The sequence below is a fragment of the Onychostoma macrolepis genome, chromosome 03 (genome assembly GCF_012432095.1).
Source record: "Onychostoma macrolepis isolate SWU-2019 chromosome 03, ASM1243209v1, whole genome shotgun sequence".
NCBI classification, from domain to species: Eukaryota; Metazoa; Chordata; class Actinopteri; order Cypriniformes; family Cyprinidae; genus Onychostoma; species Onychostoma macrolepis.
The window spans coordinates 3,706,301-3,730,674 of NC_081157.1; the positions used below are offsets into that span (position 1 = coordinate 3,706,301).

The window sequence follows — 24,374 nt, forward strand, 5'->3', positions numbered from 1 at the left end:
ATGTAACGTATTGTACTGAAGTGGCTGGGCACGATAATCACAGGCGAGATGTAGTATATGTAAGGAATATATGTGCATTATTTTTCTACTAATTCAACGGACCAACGTCAATTATTCCGCTTATACTACGGTTACCACACCTCAAGACATCGATCTGATTATATATTTCAAGGCATTCGTCCAGTTTTTCTAAAAATCGCTATTGTGAGTAGGATTATTTCTTCCACATCTCATCCAACGCCTCCAAAACGTCATTTTAAACCTAGTAACGGAGGTTTGAGCCGTTGATAGTAGACTAATGCCGTTAATAACTAAGTTACGAGAGAGAGAGAGAGAGAGACATTAACGTTACCTCTGTGAGTCTGTGCTGTGTGTCTCTAGTGTTTGGCAGCAATGTCTCAGTGAAACTTTAAGTTCATTTTCTTCACGAACAGCACTGTTGTTGTTACCTCGCTTGTGAGAAGTGATGTAGTTTTTAAAAAGTTGTTAAATTATGTAACTGATAAAATCGTCAGAGTACCGCTAACAACATTAGTGCTTATGTTAAGGTGTGAGCAAACTGTGCTTTTTATTATGCTTCGCTATGTTCTGGATCATCTAAAATCAAGATTTAAAATGTAGCTTAATGTGGTAAGAACTACGACAAGAAAACCAAAATACAGGATTTTTACCACACTCCCCTTGTCTTATTCACAATTTACTACAAAAACAGACACCGACAAATTAAAATTTAATTTAAAAGTGCGGTTTTCTATAGTTTATTGTCTTGACCATGGTGAACATATTTAGACAGGTAGACAACCCTGATTTTTAGGCAGTTAAGCATACAAATAAAACTGAATAAAAAAATTTAAAAAATTTGAGCAGTGCTCTGTATAAGCGGTCTGAGTCCTTCGGATGCAGCCCTTGATATGGGACGCAGCTGTATTTAGCAACAATTTGTTAAAATTCTGACAATAAATGTTGTTAGTTTCATTTTCAAAATAACCAGTGGTGGACTGTAACGAAGTACATTCGTTAAGTATTCACATACAAATGTAAAGTACTTAGGGTTTGCTCACAGGACAGCGACACTACAGAAATATGGTCTGATACAACATGATGCATTGTTGTAGATTAAACTATCCAACAGTATATGAAGAAGGCTGCTTTAACAACCTTTAACATATTCAGAAGTAAAATCCAAAATACATGGTAGTGCAGCAGTAATATTAATGCAAAAACATCCTGACGAGTTCCTTTTCAGAACAATACTGTACATACCTTACTTTTACTCTCCATACCTTAAGTGCAAGATAATACTTTTACTTAAAGGGAAAGTTCACCGAAAAATGGAACAACTTGAGGGCGAGTAAATGACAGCATTTTCATTTTTGGGTGAACTATACTATGCACGAGTGCTCCACCACAGCCCACTGTACAGAGGTCCTATGGCCCTCCTCCATAACATCTGCCCTGGGGTTGATGACATCATGACCCCGGAGGATGAGTACGAGGAGGATCAGGATGTTGCAGAGGATGAGGGGGAGAGTGGTTTGGAGACAGTGGTGCTCCCAGGTGTGACTGTCTGCCCTGGAGGAGATACCTGTTGGCCACGACTATTTATAACAGGCAAGTAAGACAATTGTAAAGCTACGATGCCCAAGACAAAAACTGAATGGACCATAAAACTGTTCTGCATGTTGAAACATTTTATGGTTTTATTTGAATATGTGAGTTAATTTCATTTATTCTTCCCTTTTTCTGAAAACATCTCAGCGACATGACAGCTGTCAATTGTGTCGGCCCTGCAAACCTGTTGGTAGACAACGCAGTGAACAGTGGAAACATGCATTCAAACACTCCGGAGACCTCACCAGGGTCTCTACTGTGGCAGCCCACCCAGGTCCAGCAGCTCTACCAGGATCTCCCTGCTCAGCTGAATGAATGAAAGTGTACAGAAAGTGTTCTCTTTTATATACTGTTAGTTTAAAATTGTATATTGTTAAACATAAGTTATGTTGTAAATAGTTGTAAAAAGTAATGTATAGAACGATGTGTGAAAAATTAATTTACAGGACAAAAAATAAATGTATAGAAGAACATTTTGTGTAAAAATTATAATCTGCATTAAAGAAATGAACAATGTACAGAACAATTACTTCTCTTTTATTTATGTGAACATGCATAACAAAAAATACAAAATGTACAGAAATTAAATTATTAAGTTGTTTCATTGACAAAATGGCATTTACAATTTTTCGATTTTTTTTTTTTTTTTTTATGTACCCATTTTTTCCACAGTTTTCTCTTCTTGAGAGAATGGTTAATAAATAATTTATTTGTTAATTCTCTCAAGAAGAGAAAACAGTCTCTCCATTCTCTCCCTGCTCTCCTGCTGTACTCTCCTCTGTCTCTCTCTCTGGAGTTTGATGTCCTCTCTGAGAAGCTCCACCAGCTTCCACTCACCCCCTCACCTGTCCCAGGACACTTGCAATCCTAAGGCAGAGCAAATAAACCATGCCTGTTAACAACAACAGCACAATGAATTTCATCAAAAAATGTTTGTATTAACTTGCTAATTTCTTCTTTTTTTTTTTTTTTTGCCCTGCAAGGGGGTAACCTTCCCCAGCAGGCCCATTTTCTCTAGAACTGTCCTAAAACAAGAGAAAACGCAAACACTTATTAATACGGGTGCAATCTTAACATTAGCAAATATGACACAGCAGGACATGCATACAAAATACTGAAGTGCTAAAGTTTGGTTTAACCACTTGTAAACATGTCTTGCACATGACAGCACTTCAAAAACAAATCAAAGTGAAAGACTGTTGCCTTATATACTGGTTGTCTTATTGTTTGTGGGGTTTGTGTCATCTGGTGGTCAATAAAAATTCCTACACCAACTGTGTCATTCAGATGCTTCGTTCGTTGGGATGTTATCGTAAGGTTTATTTGTATATTAATAAACAGTGTTGGGCTAGTTACTCAAAGAATGTAATATATTACTCATTACTAGTTACTCCTTTCAAAAGTAATATTGTTACTTATTATTTTCTGGCAACAGTAATTAGTTACACTACTAGTTACATTACTTTTTCTTCACGCCCCACAGAAGTTGTAACTGTGTATCTTCCACATAAAATTCTTCTAGAATGTTACTAACAACATATTTCTGCCTCATCATTTGACCAAAATCCACATTGGATCGCCGTCAGAAGTGATTACAAACACTCAATAGTGATTGATAGTGACATTCAAGTAGAAGTGTTGTATTCATCTCATTAATTGTCATGTGTAGCTTGAAGCCGCAATTTACACAACAGTGTTCAGATCATCTTTTATTCCTGGCAAAATCAATATAATGCAATATTTCTTTCTGCTGAATGTAAGCTTTTCCATATTCCAAGCTTGCCTGCTGCACTGGGGACATCACATGCATGTGCGAGTCGTGAAAATTATGAAAATAAATCTAGGAATTATTTGATTGCTGGATTTTAAATCAGCGGGGTTGAGGCATCAAAAGTAACTAAGCTGTTTTATGGATGATAACTGTAATATTATTACTGAAATCTTATTAGTAATTAGTTACACTATAGTTGCTGCAAAAAGTAATATTATTACAGTAACTAGTTACTGCCCAACACTGTTAATAAACAATTATGTCATTAGCAAGATGGTGGCACGTGTGTGTGCAGTGATAGAGTTTCAAAATTACATTGTTTTTTGCAGTATACAATGACAATAAAGACTTTCTGTTCTTCATGTACTCACACCAAACTTGTGTATTTTTATTAACTTCAAATGCGGTCTTCAATTTGCACAGCCTTCACATTGGGACACAGCTAATGTCTGATCTGCCCCAAACTTCACATGTTTGATAAGAGTCCTGTCCTGAACACTAGTGATGTTACGTTCAACACCGAAGCTTCGAAGCTCGTATCAAAAAAATAACACATTTCACATTGAAGCACTGTATCGGAGCTTGATTCGTTTTGAGAAAAATCTATGACGTCCGAAGCTTCATTCACCTGAAAACCAAGTGACTGCTTCAGTATCTGGTTCAAACGAAGCGAACCCCAGCGCCGTTTCCTTTACATTGTATTACATTATTATGTGTTAGCATTGTTTTTTTGTTTGTTTGTTTTTTTTATCGTAATTTATCTATTGAGCTCAAAAATTAACTTTAGCCATGAAATAAGGACTGAGGCAGAGTCAAAATAAACAGATCATAGATTAAATTTATGTTTTATTTATTTTACTTATTTTAGTGCCAGTACACCGACACAAATGAATGACTTTGACAATGACCATTATTTATATAAAATATAATAAAACAAAGAATCAGTTGTAGAAGCAGATGTGAAACCACTGGTTGTAATGGAACATAATACTTTGGAAGGTGCTATTTATTTTTATGACCACTAGATGGCCACAGCATAAACCGTTTTAAAAAGCTTCAAGTAATGAACCTTTTTCCAAAACAATTGTGTTGAAAGCTTCGCTGATTCAGAACGCTTCACTTCGCCATCACTACTAAACACATGCCCATGCCTATATAGGTTGTTTGCACATGACGCGAAATGCAGCTGGAGGGCAGGAAGTGATTTCTCTCCATAGGAATCAGTAGCAGGAAATCAAGATGCTTGTGTTTTGCGTTGTTAATATAAGATATAATAATATATTAAGATATTAATACAGATATAAATAGATAATCTAGGGCTGCCAACTCTCAAGCATTCAGTGTTCAGAATTCACTCAATGCTGAGTATAGTGGGTGGATTTCAACGCCACACATAGACATGATGTAAATAAGATATTATTTGCAGTTCAGAGAGCTTCACTGATAATAACGGAACATTGTGAGATTGCAATAAATGGAAGTGAGTGACAGCTTTTTAGTGATTATATAGAAGTGCTTTTTACTCGCATTCTAGGCTATAAACAATTCAGATTTTGAATAAAAGTTTTGCTTTACGTGCTGCTAACAGGACCAATGTACACAAACCCTGTATATCAGGAGTGACTGAAAAAGAGAACAGATGAGATGGAGGAAAGTCCGTACTGTACTGGTTTAGACACTATAACAAGAGAAAGGTATAAACAGAAAAACACAACATATGTTAAGCGATTTTTAAACTGAATTTAAATACTTGCATACAGTGGATATAGACTAAGCAACTAACCCTGACTGCAAACAAGCTGTTTCGAAAGTGAATCCCATATTTATATGAAGGATGCTGGATATGTCACTCCTGAAACTGCTGCATGTACAGAGTTTGTGGCCATGGGTCCTGTTAGCAGCACGAATGAATGATGCATTTATATAGCGCTTTATTGTGTATTGCTGTACACCCAAAGCGCTTTACAATCATGTGTGTGTGGGGGGTGTCTCTCCTCAACCACCACGAGTGTGCAGCATCCACTTGGATGATGCGACGGCAGCCACAGGACAACTGCGCCAGTGCGCTCACCACACACCAGCTACAGGTGGAGAGGAGAGAGAGAGTCATAGAGCCAATCAAGTGGATGGGGATTATTGGGAGGCCATGATTGACAAGGGCCAGTGGAGGGAATTTGGCCAGGACACCGGGGTTACACCCCTACTCTTTACGATGAGTGTCATGGGATTTTTAATGACCACAGAGAGTCAGGACCTCGGTTTAACGTCTCATCCGAAAGACGGTGCTTTTTTACAGTATAGCGTCCCCGTCACTATACTGGGGCGTTAGGACCCACACAGACTGCAGGGTGAGCACCCCCTGCTGGCCTCACTAACACCTCTACCAACAGCAACCTAGCTTTTTCAGGAGGTCTCCCATCCAGGTACTGACCAGCTCAACCCTGCTTAGCTTCCATGGGCAACCGGTCTTGGGCTGCAGGGTGATATGGATGTGGCACGTAAAACAACTTTTATTTAAATTCTGATTTCATTACATGGAAGCACTATTTTGTCGCTTTCTTTGCTATAATCACTAAAAAGATGTCACTCACTTCAATTTATCGCAATCTCACGGTTCCTTTATAATCAGTGAAGCTCTCTGAACTGCAAATAATATCTTATTTACACCGTGTCTACGTGTGGCGTTTAGCATTGAGTGAATTCCGACTGTCACTTTTTATCTATTTATATGTCTTTATTAATATCTTTATATATTATTATATCTTATATTAACCATTTGCACGCACGAGCATTTTCCGACTCGGCTCCTCCCGACCGCAGACGCATGTTTACAAGCCACTTTGTCCTGCGTTTTTCGGTCAATTTCTTGACTTTTCCCCTCTTATGAACTATACCTTTTCGTACACGATAAAAGCTCCTTGTGTATTCTCCATTTGACCTATTTGAGCATTCATAAACAATGCAAAACACAGGCATTTGGAGTTTCTGCTACTGATTCCTGTGGAGAGAAATCACTTCCTGCCCTCCAGCTGCATTTCGTGTGTCATCAGAATCACGTGAGTTTAGAGTTTAGAAATATAGATGTTTAGATGTTGACTGCTGGGATTTGGAATCTGTGTAAAAACAAGCCATTGTTTGATGAAACCAAATGAAGAATTTTGACAATTCAAGCAGAGTCATTTATGTGATGTCCAGTTATTTTGAATCAGTCTGAACTAAATCCACTTAAAGAGATTAATTTTGGTTGAAGGAATGAATAAATATAATTACAAGCAAAATATCCAAACAAGTTGCATTTACAAACAAATATACCTTTTTTCAGAATCTTTCTGAGCCATTTTTAGCAATTAATTTTAATTAACCAATCTCAAGATGATTTTAGAGGAAACTTAAAAAAAGTCAATGTATCAGTTGTTTTATGATTTGAAACTAGTTGGCTTGAAAAGTGTGCTTGATACTACATGGACTACAGAATATCACAAAGGTTGTACTCAAAGGAAGACAACAACAAACAGTGAATAGCTTGTTTTACAAGCAATGTAATGTTATTCAACTGTGTTCAGCCCTGAAGAGGAATGCACACACAACCTCTCCCATTTCAAAACATTGAAATCCTCAAGCAGTTAATTCAACAATGTAGTTAAACGTTGACACGCATCTGAGCAGGTTATTCAGTCAGCTAATCAACGGGATCATGGTATTTCATTTTAGTAGTTAATTAAGTAGTTGATCGTTTAATTTTGAGATTTTGTATCTTAAGTATTTTGGCAATTCAAATGAAGTAATTTATTTGATGTCCAGTTATTTTAAATCAATCTAAACTAAATCCACTGGAGATTAAAAGATCTTAATTTCTGTTGAAACAATGAATAAATATCATTAGATGCAAAATATCAAACCAAATTGCATTTACAAACAAATAATATCAGACCTTTTCTCAACATGTATCTGAGCCATTTTTATTACTTTTAAGGGGAGACTGCAGTCAAAAACTGTTTTTTCTTGCACCTGTCAAGTTTGAGATTTTTGGTTTTTCATAAAGTGTTTTTTCAGACTAGTGGAAAGAAAACATTCAAAAGACACTGTTAAGTGTTTCTTTTATAGCACTTTATCTGTTTGTGTCAATAGGTTTCAATTACAATACATATTTTTAAAGGCCGTTTTCTCAAAATAAGTTTTTTTCTGCTACACTGAGCCATAAATCTCCACTTCAGTAGCACTTGTACATACACCAAACTGTACATTTTTATTCCTGTCTATATCCAGAAAGTTTTCACAGAGGGATTTGTTCATATATAATTTGCTTGATTATATACAACATTTTATTCCCCAAAAATTGTAAAAAAAAAAAAAAAGAATAAATAAATAAATAAAAATATATATTGTTTCTGTCTGTTCTAAGTGTTTTCTGAATTATGGACTGACAAAAATGAGATACCCCAAATTCCCTCTGTAAAAACATTTGACTCTAATATGTCAAAAAAATTAAACAAGAATTTTGAAACCGACTTCATCCAGTGTTCACATTTTTGTACTAGACATTTATGCGAATTTGCACATATTTCATTAAATAATGCCTCATTCGCAAATTTTAACATAACATTTTAGAAAACTTGTAATACAAAAAATGTTTGCAATTATCAATGTAATCAATCAGCTGGGTAGGTAAGGCGATAACTATTAGTTAATTTTTTACCCTATTCATCTGCAGTGTCTCGCCTTAAGTAACTTGTCTCATGATTTATTTAGAGGAAACGTTTTGTTGCCAAGATCTTGAGTTTTCGTTAAAAGATGTGTCTGTGGCGGCTTGACAAAGTTCGGTATTTCGCCATGGAAAAGGAAACTACTGTAACTCAGCCATACAATTTCAGATCTGCCACAAACTTAACACATTTGACAGGAGCCCTGGCCTCGTCACATCTAAAGTTCAATATTCAGTTATAATCATAGCACCACCTGCTGGCAACAGGAAATGTCATAATTTACATAAAAACCTGAAAAAGCCATGAAATGTTGAAACAGCAATTTCCAGGCCTGGGGTGGAGGGGATAAAAAAAAAAGGAATTTTATTTCACAAATCTCTGTAATAGAGTTATAATTAATCCTGCACAGAATCCTGCAGATTTCAAGTTTATAATGAGGGAAATTCCTGCAAACATTTATTCAGTATAGCAAGTAGGTTATATGAGTAAATAGATTCACACAAACTAGCAGATTAAATCAGTCATTTGAAAACAGCGTAAGTGATTCAGCTGGACCGTGTCTTCTCTCTTTCACGCTCTCAAAGCGGCTTCACATCAGCGCATCTCATCTGCAATACAACGAGCTGCTGCATGCTGTCGCTGATCCAAGACTTTCGGGACAGTTGACAGAATTGTCACTTGCTTAATTGGGTCATTGTTGCATCATCACAAAAATGTATAATTTGCACGTCTTAATTTAATTCTATATAGTTAAGATTAAATCTGGTGAGAGTGTCTCTAACAATCTGTTTTAGTTGAAATTTGTATTATTTATATTTAAATAACTGATAATCAGGTTATATAAGTAATACATAGTTATGATTAGATGTATATTTCATCTGATCATACAGTAAGAACAGCTGTAATCTGGCTCTGTGTGAAAGCTGTTCATTGTGACTGAGCTGGGTTTATTGAAGAGGATTGTTTTAGGCCTGGAAATCACAGTTTTAGTATCTCATAATTAACTCAATTTTTATGTGTTATTGTAGGGCAGAGAGGACTTTTACTTTGCTCTGGCGGCGTGACGTCATAAGGTTTCGCGCGTCTGTACATCTTAATGCCTGGCTCACACTACAGGATTTTTTGCCCGATTTAGGCCCGATTTCCCCCTCCCGAGAATCGGAGGGAAAATCTTGTCGAGCACCTCGATCGGTCCCGATGTTCGGCACGGATTATCTGGTAATGTGAGGCGTTCACCGATAGAACTTTGCACCTCCCGATCCTCTAGCACACAAATCGGGACCGCCCTAATCATATCAAACATGTTTGATATTTAGGATTTAAATCGGGATGATGATGGCTATATGATTACGTCAGCACTTTAACAGCCAATACGCGACCGCAAACAGCTGCTGTACGGCTCCATCGACGGAGGAAACTGCTTCTTGAAGTTTTGTAGTAACACGATTGTCTGTATAATGTGTCGAACACGTATCACAACCGATAAGGAGAAAGAGAAGCGCTGGGGTGAAATCACCTCAGTTTTGAACATACCGGGTGAGTGAAAGCTGCTAGCATGCTAGCTATTATGTAAACATTGCTGACGAGTTGCTGCGTGAGATCACTTGAGGCGCTCCCTCTGGCATGATAATCTTAATAATATCTTGTAGTGTGTGATGCGCCACGAATTTCAAATTGTGTAGTGTGTGCATGTTTAAGATTTGAGGGAAGATAATCTGCAAAGATTCTCCTTATGTGTGTGCTGCAACCAGATTTCATAATCGGTTAGGATTTTAAAAATCCTGTAGTGTGAGCCAGGCATAAGCTGCGTTCACACTAGCAGCGACTTTTTCGCTGCACGTTGCCAGGGGCTGGCGATGAGGTCGCTAGTGGGCGTTCCCACTACTGGTTGCCTTGACAGCGAGTCAGGTTTCTTGCTGCTAAGTTCAAACATTTTGGAGGTAAAAGACTAAATACAATCTAAATCTAAATTATATCCGTACATACAAACAAAAATGAATGAGAAACAGAGCCCACTTTCTTCCGTTTATCTCCGGCTCAGGGCCATATAGAGAGAGAGTTGCAACAACTCCGTTGACTCCAATGGACCGTTTTTTTTACAGCAATGGCGGATCATGGAGCCGCTCAATAGTTCCCGGAAGTTAGCGCTCATGCTATCAGCGCCATAGAGATGCAGCAGAAGAGACCGCTGTGATGAACTTTTAAAAGGTAAGACATTTATAGAACAAAATGGTATATTATCAGCACAGCTAATCAAATTACCTTGTGCATTAAAACAGATTATTATTAGATTATTCCTCACTTAATTAGGAGATTTACGGGATGTTATTCATTCTCTTCAGGCAGTTTCATTCATCGTTGTGTAATTAAGGCTTTTAAACGTGATTTCTGCTGCTGGGAAGTTAGATTTAGATTTATTGCAAAGGATGCTGATGGACCTGAGTGAGAATAAAAAAAGTTTAAAATAGGCGAGCAGTTTTCATTTCAGAATCATGCTAGGCTAAATTTCCAAAAATGTATTATATGCCACTACTATATTATAGACGTAATCACAATAAGCCTGTAATGTATTATATACATAAATGTCTTAGCTACTGTAGAAGCACTGTGTTGAAGGAGCAGATGCCACAGGACTGAAATGTGATGGAGCATCATTAACCATTTCTCCTGTGTTTTTCTCCTCCTCTATCTGGATCAGAACAAGAACCAACTGAAGACTCCCTGTAATGAGATATCACCCTCACAATGAGTCTCTTCACTGGGTTTGGCAAGTCTTTCCCTGTTCTTTGTGAAAAAGTACCAGTTCCCATATGATTACATCACATTTTGTTGGTGTAATCTATAGATTGCTCCTGCTGACTATATCCAGCCTCTTATGAAGACTTAACCAGATAACCCAGCACCTGTGAAGAGATGACGCCAGCCCTTGAGAGGACTTCAGAGGATGAAGCTGACTCTGACTCTGAATAAACATACAAAACTGATCAATTTTCCTTTCATTGTAATCAACATCAAATCATGTAACCATTGCTTTAATTTAATTTGTTCATTGTTTCTGAATACATGACATTACTTAACTGCATGATTTGTAAAGCCTAATTTTAGAGCATTTCTGCCATATGAGCATTACTTTGACACAGTTACACCTGTTAACAGAACTCTTATTTGTAATGTAGAAACATTCATTTTCTGTAAAGCTGCTTTGAAACGATGTTTATAATAAAAAGTGCTATACAAATAAATGTGAATTGAACAAAACTTGATGCATCATTTTTTCTCCTCTCCATGTCAGTAGGGAAAACATTCATTCACACTCCTTACTGTGAGTGACATGCAGCACAGCACACTATAGTGGAGACTGTTCAAGGACAGCATGCTTTATAGCATGTAAATAAGTGCATAACAAAATTTAACATAGCCTACATAAAATATATGATTAAATGGGTAAAAATATTTTTAGTTATTTTAAATTTGAATATACTACAAATATATATTTATATATTTCAAAGAATCAAAAACATTAAAAGAGATTAATTCCCACTTAGTCTTAAAATATCTTCACTTATTTGGAATGAATTTTCAAAGACAACAAACTTAACATTTACCATGAGGTTAATAAAACGACAATGAACATTAAGATGTGATTGCACTTGACTAACATACAAGTTGTTTGAAAACACACACACACATAATTATATTTATACAGAGAGGCTGAAGTTGGAAAAAGACCACGATGTCGTTTATATAGCAAACATGGACTTTTACCATGGTAACGTCAGCCTAAAATATGTTAACATGGCAGGTATAAGGATAGCTGACCACATTAATCCTCAAATATTCACGGATTTTATCTTTTAAAAGCAACACTGATACAGCTACATAGACTACGTATACATTATTTTATAAATAATGTAAATAAATTATTTTATTGTCTACTAATTACCAAAAATCGCAGTTCTGTCTCACTCAATGCATTCCAATTGCCTGCTATTAACTTCCTGGAACTATTGAGGTCTACGTGAATCACGTGACGGTCGAGCGTTTTGAACTTCCCTTGTCGCAACTCTGTCTCTCTATGGCTCTGCTCCGGCTGAGAGGAGAACGATCACATGAGCTCAACCGTCTTCTTTCCTATTGGCTGTCGCTCCCGAAAGTCGCTCTTCATTTGCATAAAGTTGAAAGATTCTGAACTTTGTCGCGTTGCTGGACACGCCCCATCCGGTCGCCAACGGTCGCTATCGCTCGCTGTTGCTCGTGTCGCCGGAAATCGCCAGCTCTAATAAATGGGATCGTGTCGCTTTGTTGCTGCATGTCGCTTGTAGTGTGAACGGGGCTTAAACCGCCAGCGATTTTTTCGCTGTATGTCGCTAGACTCTGTACTGTGAAGACGCTTGTGGGCGTTCCTACTGCTCTAATATTATTGGTAGACTGCACGTCTGGACACATCTTTAGAAAATGCAATCATATATATGTATAATATATCGCCGGTTAAACTAAGATATCATTCTAATCTGACTAGGAATTAGATAAAAATAAATAAATAAAAGTAGCATTCTGCTTTTGGAGAGTGTTGTTAAATAAACTACAGCAGTGCTGTTTCATTAACCGGTGCTGAACTTCTCACTGCATCATATAATTAACTACAATGACTCAAACTCACTTTAGACTGCCAACAGTTTATTTTCCACGCATCATTTGTATGTCGTTACAGTCAAATCATTTAAAACAGTGAGATCTCTCCGGAACTCTGTCCTGTCTTGCGTGGGGATTCACTAAATTCCAGGGGTTTCATTACCACGACCTAAAATGGGCGTTTCTGTAGGTGTTGGGAAAACGCCCCCTTTCCAAAAAAAACAACAATTAAGAGGTCACCGATCATGCGCAGAATGCTGATTTTTTTTTGCGCGGGCATTTCCAATCCAGGATCAGCTCAGATGGATCATGAAGGAGAAAAGCATACCTACGATGGATAATGAAGAACAAAACATTCATACAGGTTATTTTTTTTTATGATTTTCGAAAACAAACTACCAGAAGAAATGTAAAACGTGCAGTAACAGTCAATATAGCGTAATTTCGTTTTACTCTAATATTAGTTGTAGCCAGTCTCCTTACGAAAATTAACCATGGTTTTATAACCACAAAATAATAATGGTTGTGGTAAACTAACCATAGTTTAAACGTGTTATTTGTAGTAAAACTGGATAACGTATACAATGGTAATAAATCCGGTAAAAAAAAGTGGTTACCACACTTTTACTATAATAAACCATGATTAATTTTAGTAGTACTGACCCAATCTGAATGAATTAATTGGTGTTTATATATATATATATATATATATATATATATATATATATATATATATACATATCCCAGATAGCACACGTCGTCTGCAAGATGTCTGTTAAAGATCTCTTGATCTGGAAAGCATCTGCTGTCTATAAACGTCTGACAGACGTCTGTAAGATGTCAGTTTTACATACATTCTAAATCATGAACATCTTAAAGACATCTAATAGACGTCTATTTGACGTCTAAAGGAGACGTCCTATAGACGTATTGCAGATGAGCAAACACCCTAAAAATACGTCTTGCAGATGTAAATGCAGACGTCAAATAGACGTCTCAGAGATGTACGTGTGCTATCAGGGATATCTTTCCTCAATTATACTGAGTAAATATAAATAATAAAAATATTGTGTAGACGAAAGTATGAACCTCTTCAAATTAATATACTTTGTTTTTCTTTATCAGACTGGCTCCCATCAAATTTCAGAATATGTACATCATCAAAAGAATACATCACAGGAATTGTTTCTTCAGAAGAAGAACTGAGACATCTTCTGGAAAGCCACAAGCGTGCATCTGGCACATCTTACACTGTTTGGTAATTTAACATTCATATATTTACTGCATGTTTTCTCCTTATGGCAAATATTTCTGTACCTATTACTGTATTATGGAAATATCTAGTGCATTTTATTTGCCATGATATTAGGAATTTGTCTTGTTTCAGATTCACTACAGAAAACACATTAACACAAATACAGTATAACTCTGTATCGAAAAATATGCAATGTAAGAAGATAATATGTAGCAGAGGGTAACACTACAGCAACGCCTCATTTAATAACATTAGTTAAAGCATTAATTAACATGAGCTTACAGTGAGCAATAAATTAATTACTACAGTATTTATTTATATTAATAATTACATTATTTATTAATGCTGTGCTTGTCCTAAAATTTGCATACTTAATGAGATGAATACAATACTTCTGCTTGAATGTCACTATCAATCACTATTGAGTGTTGGTAATAACCAGTGTTGGGCAAGCTACTTGGAAAATGTAGTGAGCTAAGCTAACAGTTACTCTTCTTTAAATGAAGCTTAACTACACTAAAGCTACAGCCCTGGGAAATGTAGCAAGCTAAGCTACGGCAACATGGCAAAAGTAGTTTACTACATCCAAGCTATTTAAAAAAACAAAAAAAAATTCTATTGAACCAACATCATACCAAGTCAATGCTCTCTCAGTGATCAATAAAACTGTCAGTCAAGCAGATAGACCGGCATGTTCAGTTTAATTGTTTATTCAACAACTGTTCCAAACCAATTTGGCAACATAATCAGTATCAAATACAGGGCCGGATTGACCTCAAATTGTGACATAGGCAAAATAAATTTTTGCTGTTGGCCGGAAACCTCCTATTAGTAGTTGGTATTGTGGCTTTATTGTATACAGATACATTTATATAAATGGTAACACTTCACAATAAGGTTCAGTAGTTAACATTAGTTAACTAGTGTTAACATGAACTAAGAATGAACAATACTTCTGCAGTATTTATCTTAATGTTAATTTCAACATTTACTAACGCATTATTAAAATCAAAAGTTGTTTGTTAACATTTGTTAATGCACTGTGAACAGTGGCGGCGCCAGGGCGGGGCTTGACGGGGCTATAGCCTCATCAGAAACTTGCTTAGCACAGCCCCACCAAGGATTTCCAAAAGATTTTCCTGTTTTTTAACTGTGGTGTCACTCTCATTAACATTGAAAAATAAATATTAAAAACCTAAAAAAAAAAGGTGCCCAATATGTGGCCTATAAACAATTAATAATATGAGGGAGGGGTCAAGCAACTCAAGCAAGCAACGGGCAAAGTTTGCACAAGACGGTGAACGTCAATTCACTGTAGAGAAAGTGAAAGTAAAAAAACTGACGGTTAACGCTGCATTAACGGCGCATATTCTCTCTGAGACAACGAGAGACGAATCTAATTTAACATATGTTGATAACGGTATATAACTGTCTTAAATTATTCCCTTAATATTTATCTTGTGGCTCGTAAAGTGAAAAACATGAGAGGAAACGTATTTCGCGTTAAACAGGTTGTTTTTGAAAATCGGTGCATGAAATAAAGCTGCTCTGAATATTCATTGATGCCTGCGGTGTTAATAATAATAATTATAGGCCTATAATTAATTGTATAAATTAATAGACCTGTTTTAAAAATAAAAATAAAAACTTTTTCAATGAGGAGTAAGCTAATAGCCTATCACAGCGCATCATGCGGTGATGCGCTATGAAATTATTGCGGGGCAATAATTTCATGTAATTTAATAATAAAAGTAATCTAATAATAATAATAATAATAGGCCTAATAATAATAAGAATGTAACAGGCCTACATTAATTGGAAATGCTAAATCCTCTTAATTTATGCTTTTGACAATATCTCTGGCTATCTACACATGCATGATACAATGCAAATCAGCACGGGGAGGTTATCACCCGCAATGTGTGCCCGTGTCGAAATGACTAGATATGTGTAAAATAAAAAATAAAAATAAAGATAACTTAAATAAATAAAATAAAACAAAACAATGAAGAAAAAAAAATCCCAACTTTATTTCTTTTCTGTATTCATTCATAAATTATATTACTTTGTAAGTGTCATATTTGGCAGTTGGCATTAGAAGTTATTACTAATAACAGTGGCAAGTTTAATACCACAGGAAAAAAGTTAAATATGCTTTTTTCGAAGCTGCTGTATATAAAAAACTGATAGCTAAAGTTAGGCGTTCATTACTTTCTCTCAATTTAATTAGTTTTTTAGCACCCCCTCTGAACTGTTAAGCCCCCCCTTAGCACCCCCAACAAAAAAATCCTGGAGCCGCCACTGACTGTGAACTAACATGAACTACCAATGAACGGCTGTATTTTCATTAACTAACATCAACAAAGATTAATAAATGCTGTAACAAATGTATTTTAATGAAATCGTATTGTATAGTGTTACCATATAGATGTTTAGGGCTACAGATAGGCTGTTTATTTGCATCGTTGCATGTGTCATTAGATATTAATATAAACATTTCACCAAAATCAAGTTCAAATACGAAGCTTTTAACCAGCAAATGTCCCCCGACTCGTGTCACGTCTTCCCCAGTTTTCTGTCATTATGTGGGCGTTCAGTTTTTTCTGTTATTTGGCCAAAGTATCATATTATGAAAGATTCAGCGCTTCGCACGAGCTATTTGGCTGTGACTTGACAACAAATGCTAGAGAAACTCTTCTCCGCTCCTCAAAAACAAACAAACAAAAAAGCATTAGCCTTTATAAATGGTGTTTTTTGAGTAAAGAAACCGCTGTACTTATTCAATCAACAGTTCTTTATTTACCTTCAGACTGCAAACAAGCTGAGATGCTCCAAAATGTGCGCCGCACTTCATTCATTGACGAAAGAGGCGGGAGTTTGACTGACAGTTTGAGGAGCCAATGGCGTTACAAGCTTTAGTGTCTGTGGCATCACTTACTGATCCAGGATCAGTGATCCGTAGCTGTTATATTTCTGATTTGAGCTCGAGTTTCAGAATGCTTTCTTTGGAAAATGTAACGTTAGCTTTTGTTGACGCTACCGCGCTACTTGATCAAAAAAAGAGCTTAGCTACCGAAAAGCTATTTGATTCAGAAAGCAGTGACGCTACCGCCACGCTACTGAGAAATGTAGTTAAACTAGTAGCGTCACTACTTGTAGCGACCCTACTGCCCAACACTGCGCTACACATCTTGTTCACCACACTGGTGATGAATTCAGTGTGGAGGTGTCTAATTCTGTTCCTGGAGGGCCACTAACCCTAACACTTTGCCACAGATTTTAGTGGTTTTGAAGACCTTTATTAGCTGATATAAAGCTAATACACAATCACAACTTAGGGCTGTAAATAAACTTCTGTAAGGTGGCCCTGCAGGTGCAGGTTTGGACACCCCTGGTTTAGTTTATGCTAAATTAGTAAAAAAGTGTTTTACACTACCCAACAAATGTTTGAGCACACCAAAAGTGTTTTTCTTATTTCCTCTCGTGTTTAGAATAAAAGTCATAGAAATTACAGTACGAAATAACAAATGTAAGTTTGAGAATTGTTAAATGGTTAGTTTACCCAAAAATGACAATTCCATCATTAATTACTCAAAGACTTTTGTTCATCTGAGAGATGTCTGGCCCTCCATTGAGAGCTATGTAATTACCAGTTTCAAGCTCCAGAAAGATAGTAAAGACATCACTAGTGTAATCTATGTGACTCCAATGGTTTAATCTCGGCTGTAAATGTTTTTTTTTTTTCTTTTTGGCTGTTTGCACAAAAAAATGGCAAATTACAAAATATTAATCTATAACATTTTAATTACATGTCTTCTCTCGCATCAACACAACACCCATGCATCACTGAACTCATGTAAACTCGATATGAATTTCCCGTATATAAAGAATTTTCATTTAAAGGTACACAATGTAATTCTTGCCACTCTAGTGGTTAATAAACAAAACTGTATGCGTCTTGTGGAAGAACATTGTAGCCTGAGCTATTCCACAGCAGTTGGCGTCCCGCTTGGTCTAAAGTAGCTTGAATCTATACACACTTATTACAGGTGTACTGTAGTGATTCAGGATAAGACAAAAACATGGTCTGGAAGTTGTGTTCATGGTATACTAACCCATTATATAAATGTTGTAAGTATGGTACATGGTGTGCCTTTAAAATTTAAGAAATCCATACATTTCCACAATTCATATTTGTCTACATAACTATTCTGTACCATTTGAACGTAAAACGTTGATGATTTTATTTTTTTTCTGCAGCCGGTTTCTGCAGTCATTCTGCAGAACGAGAAGCATGTCCACATTATAAATTGATATATGCCATATGAAAATAGTTTGTTCACTCACAAATGAATGCTAGTGCCTGGCCCTGAAAATATGTCATTAAAGCTTTATTTTCTTTTGTTCTGCAGCATACTGAACACGAATACACAAGAAGAAAAAGGTTCCATATTCAAAACAGCAAGAAAGTGGATTGCCCAGCAAAACTTTACGTCCGATATGTAGTAAGGTAAGAATTACATTAGCATGGCTTTATATACAGTATACATATAGACAGGAACACATCTTTAAAAGGAATTCAGATATGCAAAAATGTTAGGTGAAATAAAAGGCAGTTTCTCTTCTTTAAAAAAAAAATACTCCATATTTATTAATCATTTGAATACAAATAGCTGCACAACTTAATATAGCTTTAAAATAAGGGGGTCTCATTCACTAATAATTGTGTACACTATTCATATTTATTTGCACATTTGAATTTCTCACAAAAACTGTCTAATTCACAACATGTGCTTATGTACATGAATTTAATCTTAACCTCGTTTTAATGTTGATGAATTTGGAGTATTCTAAATGAGCAACTATGTGCCTGAGGTAAGTAATTTACATAAAACACACTAAAACCATGTCCGTATAAGAGCATTTAGCACACCTTTTCTTTCCTAACTCTCAGCAAACACGACATTCACTAAAAACGTGTTCTCACCTTAGAGCACGCACAGCAAGATCTGTTAGCAATGCCACAAACGCCATCATTCAAACACAGTAAACACCTACTATACAGACATTACAGACCTCTGATTAGTCAGCTGTACAAACGCATGTCTGTCTTTTTGCAGAGTTGCCTCACAGCTTGAGCTATAACGTACCTTTTCTTATGCTTAACATGTTCATAAGGCCAACAAATGTTCTTGATTTTTATTTGTTCCTACATTTTTCTGTACATTTAGAATACATTTTAGATTGAAAGTTATTGATGAATCATGATATATTTGTGAAAATGTTCCTACACAGATTTCATGCACAAATTTGTGCGTGCACATGCTTAGTAAAAGAGACCCATGTGGTTCTCAACTGTTTTTGCTTAGCACCTCAGTTTTTATTTTGACAAGTGCTGATAACTCAGGTTTGTAACTAGTGTTTCTTGTTTTTCTTGACTCTTTAAAAACAGACACCCACAATTGATACTGCTACAGGTTTTTTTATTTTATTTTATTAATTTAATTAATGATGAAATGCATATTTGTTGTTGTCTCATGTAAAAGTGGTTTAACGTATTCGATATTTGTTGAATGGGTATCATTGAACAGTGTGGTTTTTCACAGATATGACCAGTTTGCTGTGGCTAAAACAAGCTCTAGGACTGAAAAACAAGTGGCAATTAAGGGTGTTCTGGAGTCATTAAAAGGAAACACCATCGTCACTTCAGAAATTATCCATGTCAAAATACCTTTGGCAGAAGCACACAAAAACCACAACACTTCACAAAACTGTCATTTCTCAAATAACATCCATTACATGGTGCGTGACAAAATACAGGAATATGTGTCACTTGGAATAACCTCAGTCCCTTTCCTGAAGAAGGTATTGAAAACCTTTGTCCAGAAAGAGCTTTCAGAGATGGGAAGCGTTGTACCACATTCACAAGACCCATCATACTACCCTTCAAGCCATGTTATCCAAAACCATGTGCATCACGCCTTAGTTTCTGGAAAATATTCTGGCTTTGATCAACTGCAGGTAGAAAAAAAAATTGATGAATGGAAATTATCAGATCCAAGTGCCAAGTTTTTCTTTCGAAATGCACAGAGAACAACGTTGAGCAGACAGTTGTGAAGTTTAAAGTGAAAGCAGAAGAACAAGGATTTCCAGACTCAGAAGACTCTGATTTGGAGTGTAACGACACACAGGAGATAACATCTTCACAAGAAACTTTCTTGTTTATTCATCAGAATGCACAACAGCAGGAGTTACTTAAGCGCTATGGAGAAATGGTCCTTTTTGATGCTACATACAGAACAACCAAATACGCATTGCCCTTGTTTCTTCTTGTCATTCGGACAAATGTTGGATACAAACCCATCGCCGAGTTTATTTGTGAAAATGAGACAACTGCTGCAATAGCTGAAGCCCTTAACATCTTGAAACAGTGGAATCAGCATTGGGAACCAAAATATTGCATGCTTGATTACTCACAACAAGAATACCAAGCTTTGGAACATGTTTTTCCAAATTCTCAGAAGTATCTATGCTCATTCCATCGTGAGCAAGCTTGGATACGATGGACAAGACAAGGTATGAATGAAGTAAACTTGCATTTATAATTTATTTTATATAATATTATATTATATAATAATTTATATAATAAATAAAATATTTCACTGCATTTAAAATATACTCCTGAATATATAGCCCAAAGTCTTGATTCATGATAACAACAAAACTTTAATTTTGACATTGGTTGCCATTTTTACTCATGATTAGCAGTATACCAGTACAGACTTAAGTGTAACCAGCAGTTTAATTGTTTTATAAATTCCAAAATTCCCATAGACTTTCTTGGAAAAGCCATTTCCCTTTTTTGCCTTTTTTTTAATTTTGGTTATTTTATACTATTCTATTGATTTATTTATTTATAACAGATATAAGATACCGTTACACACATTATTTGTCCCAAAGTATGTGGGCAGTCCCATCTAATTAACAGGTTTGGGTATACCAATAATTTCTGTGTGGAAAGTGGCTTTGTTGGAATAGCCAAGCCTGTATATTAAAATAATGCAAATGTATTTGGACACCTCCTTTTATTAATGTTTTCTGGTAAATTAAATTCAGGTAAAGTAAATTAGAAAATCCAAGTTGTACCCCTTTTCCATTGACTTTTAATCTTCCCTGTACTCTCCCTGACAGCCAAGATCAAGTTGTCCCACTCTGAGCAAAAAGAACTACTCGACCACCTTCTTGACATAGCTAGCGCCCCAAGTGAATCAGCTTGTGATAGGGAGGTTGAAAGACTGAAGGAAAGCAAAGTTTACAAATCCCTTGAAGTCAGAAATTACGTTGATAGAAGGTGGTTATGTGTTCGGGAGGTGAGGTACTGCACTGGACATGTTCTCTATTCCACATTTCACGTTCAATTGTTTTACATTTAGACAGGTAGAAGGTAAAAGGACAAGGCAGGCATTTAGAGCACTTCCATTCTCTTTGTGCTTGTTATTTACTTGTTCCATTCTTTCTGCAGAACCTACTTGTATCAAGGTAATGTTTTTGTTGTTGGTTTCCAGAGGTGGTGTAGGGCCTATGCACCGCATGGATTCTCTGTGGCAGTCACCACCAACAATGGAGTTGAGGCGCTCAATAAATCACTGAAAAGCTTCTACCTCAAATTTTCTGCCACAGGAAGTCTTTCATCTATGCTTGAAACTCTAGTATGTGAGTTTGTCCCAGAGCAGTTGCTGTCATACAGTAGACTCAACTTCATCTACAGTAGTGAATGCAAGACTTACAATCCAGCTGTTCCAGCATTCCTGAAAGATAGACCCAGAAGTTTTGTCAAACATTGCTTGAACAGTATCAAGGCAGCTTCCAGCTATTCCAAAGAGCACATAGAGGTGCTTGGAAAGGAATCTTTTAAGGTCAAGAGTGAGACAACTTCTGCATGGTACAAAGTAGAACTTGGTAACTCTGAAAAATATCCGTCATGTGAATGTGTTCTCTTCAAAACCACATTCTTACCATGCAAGCATTTCTTTGCCATTTTTAGGCACACTGAGAAAACATGGGTTGACCTTAGCCCAGAGTACCGTCAAAGCCCATATTTAACTCTGGATTTCAATGTTGCTTTAACAGAAGATCCCCAGAGTAATGAAATCAGCACTCAAGAAGATCTCTCCTCTGAAGTTTTTGATGGTCCTGTACCATGCACGGGGAAGCAGACATACAGTAGTGAGTCACAGTCATCACAAGTAGCAGTCGATCAGCGCCATCTCCGCGAACAGCTCAAGACTTTGCATGACATATCGTATATTTGCACTGATAAAGAAGCTATAAAGAATGCTTCCAGAGTTGTTAATGGTCTTTGTGAGACCCTGAAATCCCGTTTACCCAAGGAAGATGGCCTGGTTCTCCAGGAGCAAGAATCTGTCAAGAAAAACCTTAGAGCTTTACCAAGTCGCTTGAAGAAAGTCAAAGCAAAAACATCCAGGAAACGGAAAATAGTGCCAGTAGATGCAAATGAAGGTGTGTTTGACTTTTTTAATCATATACAATGTTTGTTAAAGTGTTATTTTTTTTATAAGGAATACAGTATGAAACTAAAAATGAAACTTGTCATCCTTTACTCACCCTCATGTTGTTCCAAACCCAGATATAGTACAGTATATGGTTAATGATAAATCAGTGAGGTTCATGTTGCCATATTTGATGCACTGTGTGTGTGTGTGTGTGTGTGTGTGTTGATCAGTGTTTATGTGAATGAAAATCTAAATTAAATTAGTTTATCATATTAAGTTTGATTGTGTCTCTTCAGAAAACTTGGATGTTTTTATGTACTTTTTTCTTGAGAATTCTGATTTCATAGACTTTCGATAGATGGACAGAAATTATGGGAAAATATTAAAGTTCAAATATTAATTTGTATTCCAAGGTTTACCATGAGCGTGGGTAAAGAATGACAGAATTTTCATGTTTGGGTAAATTAATGTACTAAACCCATTTTCCTGATAAACATTTTGTGAGCATCTTCTCTCACACAGTACCTGGCGTCGGCATCCATTTATGATTCATTGTTTAAAATGCCTTTGTGTGTTATTTTCTCATGTAAATGTGATGTTTTAATTTAATTTATTTCATTATAAGAGGATGCAAATCTCCATAAAAAGACAAAAACAGTAATCCCAGAATCCCAGAGGACAGAATACACAGAAATAAACAAGAGCTCTGTTCAGGTAATATTGCACTGTTCATTAATGTTGTAATATACACCACTTTATCTTACTGTGCTGTTATTGCTGAAAATCTCACTTGAAATGTATCAAGTTGTTTTGTGCATTTGTCTTGACATTAAAAAAGGCACGTGCTGCGGATCTCTCCAGAGAAGAAGTGACGAAAGCAACCACAATGACACACGGTGACAGATGTTCTCATGTGTACCATAGTGAACACTTACCCAGGCTGACAGAGGTGAAATGTTGACAATATGTATTTTGTAAATAAAGTCTGTCCACAGATCAAGATTATTTTAGCTTGTTTATATTGAATTATTCCCCACCTCATTCATGTATAGGACATGGCATCTGAGGTGAAGGATATTCTGGCACTACAAAACCCAAACCTGGTGATCAGCACAGCCTTCAAACTGTGTATTACACAGAGTGACTTGGCTACACTGAAGGAGGGTTGCTGGCTTAATGACAAGGTAAGAGTTAGAAAAATAAATTGACTGTTTACTTTACTTAGACAAATGCCTTAGCTTATTGGGACTAATGCATCACTGCATTTTTTTTAAAGAAAAATGAAAAATAAGGTTTGTCCTCAATCATTTATCACGTCAAACATAAAATCTTGGTTATCCTCTTAAATGGCTTTCTTTTTTAATAAATTCATGAATCTGCACTGCACACTAGGGCTGGGTATTGGCACAAATGTAACGATTACATTTGATTTTGATTCAAGAATTAGATTAATTTGTTTTATTGATGTCTTTCTGCGTTTGAAACACTGAGCGATTACATGACACAGGATTTATTTCGGTAAAATGTGCTTATCTTTCAACATTCCTTCTGACATTCATGTTCATTTGCTGCTACAACTAGTGCTGTAGTAAAGAGGAAGAGATGATCGGTTCACGTGCACTTAGTGCTGCAACTTCACTTCAACTGAGGCACCAACACAATTTGTCACGCTACATTAAAGAGCAGCATATTGTTTGAATTTGGTAATAAATTGGATAAAATTGTAAATCTGACACTTTGTCTTGTCTTGTTAAAAAAAAACAAAGCTTTTTGCAATTTATTGAATGGGAGGCGTGCTACAATATTTTGTTCATTCTTCAACTGAAGACAGGATAGACTAAAAGATCGATTCTTGGAATGTAAGAATAAATATCGGTTTTATAATAATG

General features: G+C 36.2%; 1 protein-coding gene across 1 annotated transcript; it reads left to right on the forward strand.

The window, feature by feature from the left end:
- Window positions 1–1,430: 1,430 nt before the first annotated feature.
- Window positions 1,431–23,708, forward strand: LOC131537920 (uncharacterized). Its single transcript, XM_058771627.1, has 6 exons — window positions 1,431–1,557; window positions 21,164–21,347; window positions 21,495–22,492; window positions 23,111–23,199; window positions 23,324–23,434; window positions 23,538–23,708. The coding sequence occupies exons 1-6, from the start codon at window positions 1,431–1,433 to the stop codon at window positions 23,691–23,693; spliced, it is 1,665 nt and encodes a 554-aa protein (XP_058627610.1). The 3' UTR covers window positions 23,694–23,708.
- The last annotated feature ends 666 nt before the right edge of the window (window positions 23,709–24,374 follow it).

What these genes read in the sequence shown, in the direction of transcription:
- LOC131537920 (XM_058771627.1), top strand. Translation starts at nt 1,431, where the DNA reads ATGGCCCTCCTCCATAACATCTGCCCTGGGGTTGATGACATCATGACC. An exon ending in GGAGACAGTGGTGCTCCCAG is followed by an intron (nt 1,558 to 21,163) that starts GTGTGACTGTCT and finishes TCTCCCTGACAG; the next exon opens with CCAAGATCAAGTTGTCCCAC. An exon ending in TTATGTGTTCGGGAGGTGAG is followed by an intron (nt 21,348 to 21,494) that starts GTACTGCACTGG and finishes TTCTTTCTGCAG; the next exon opens with AACCTACTTGTATCAAGGTA.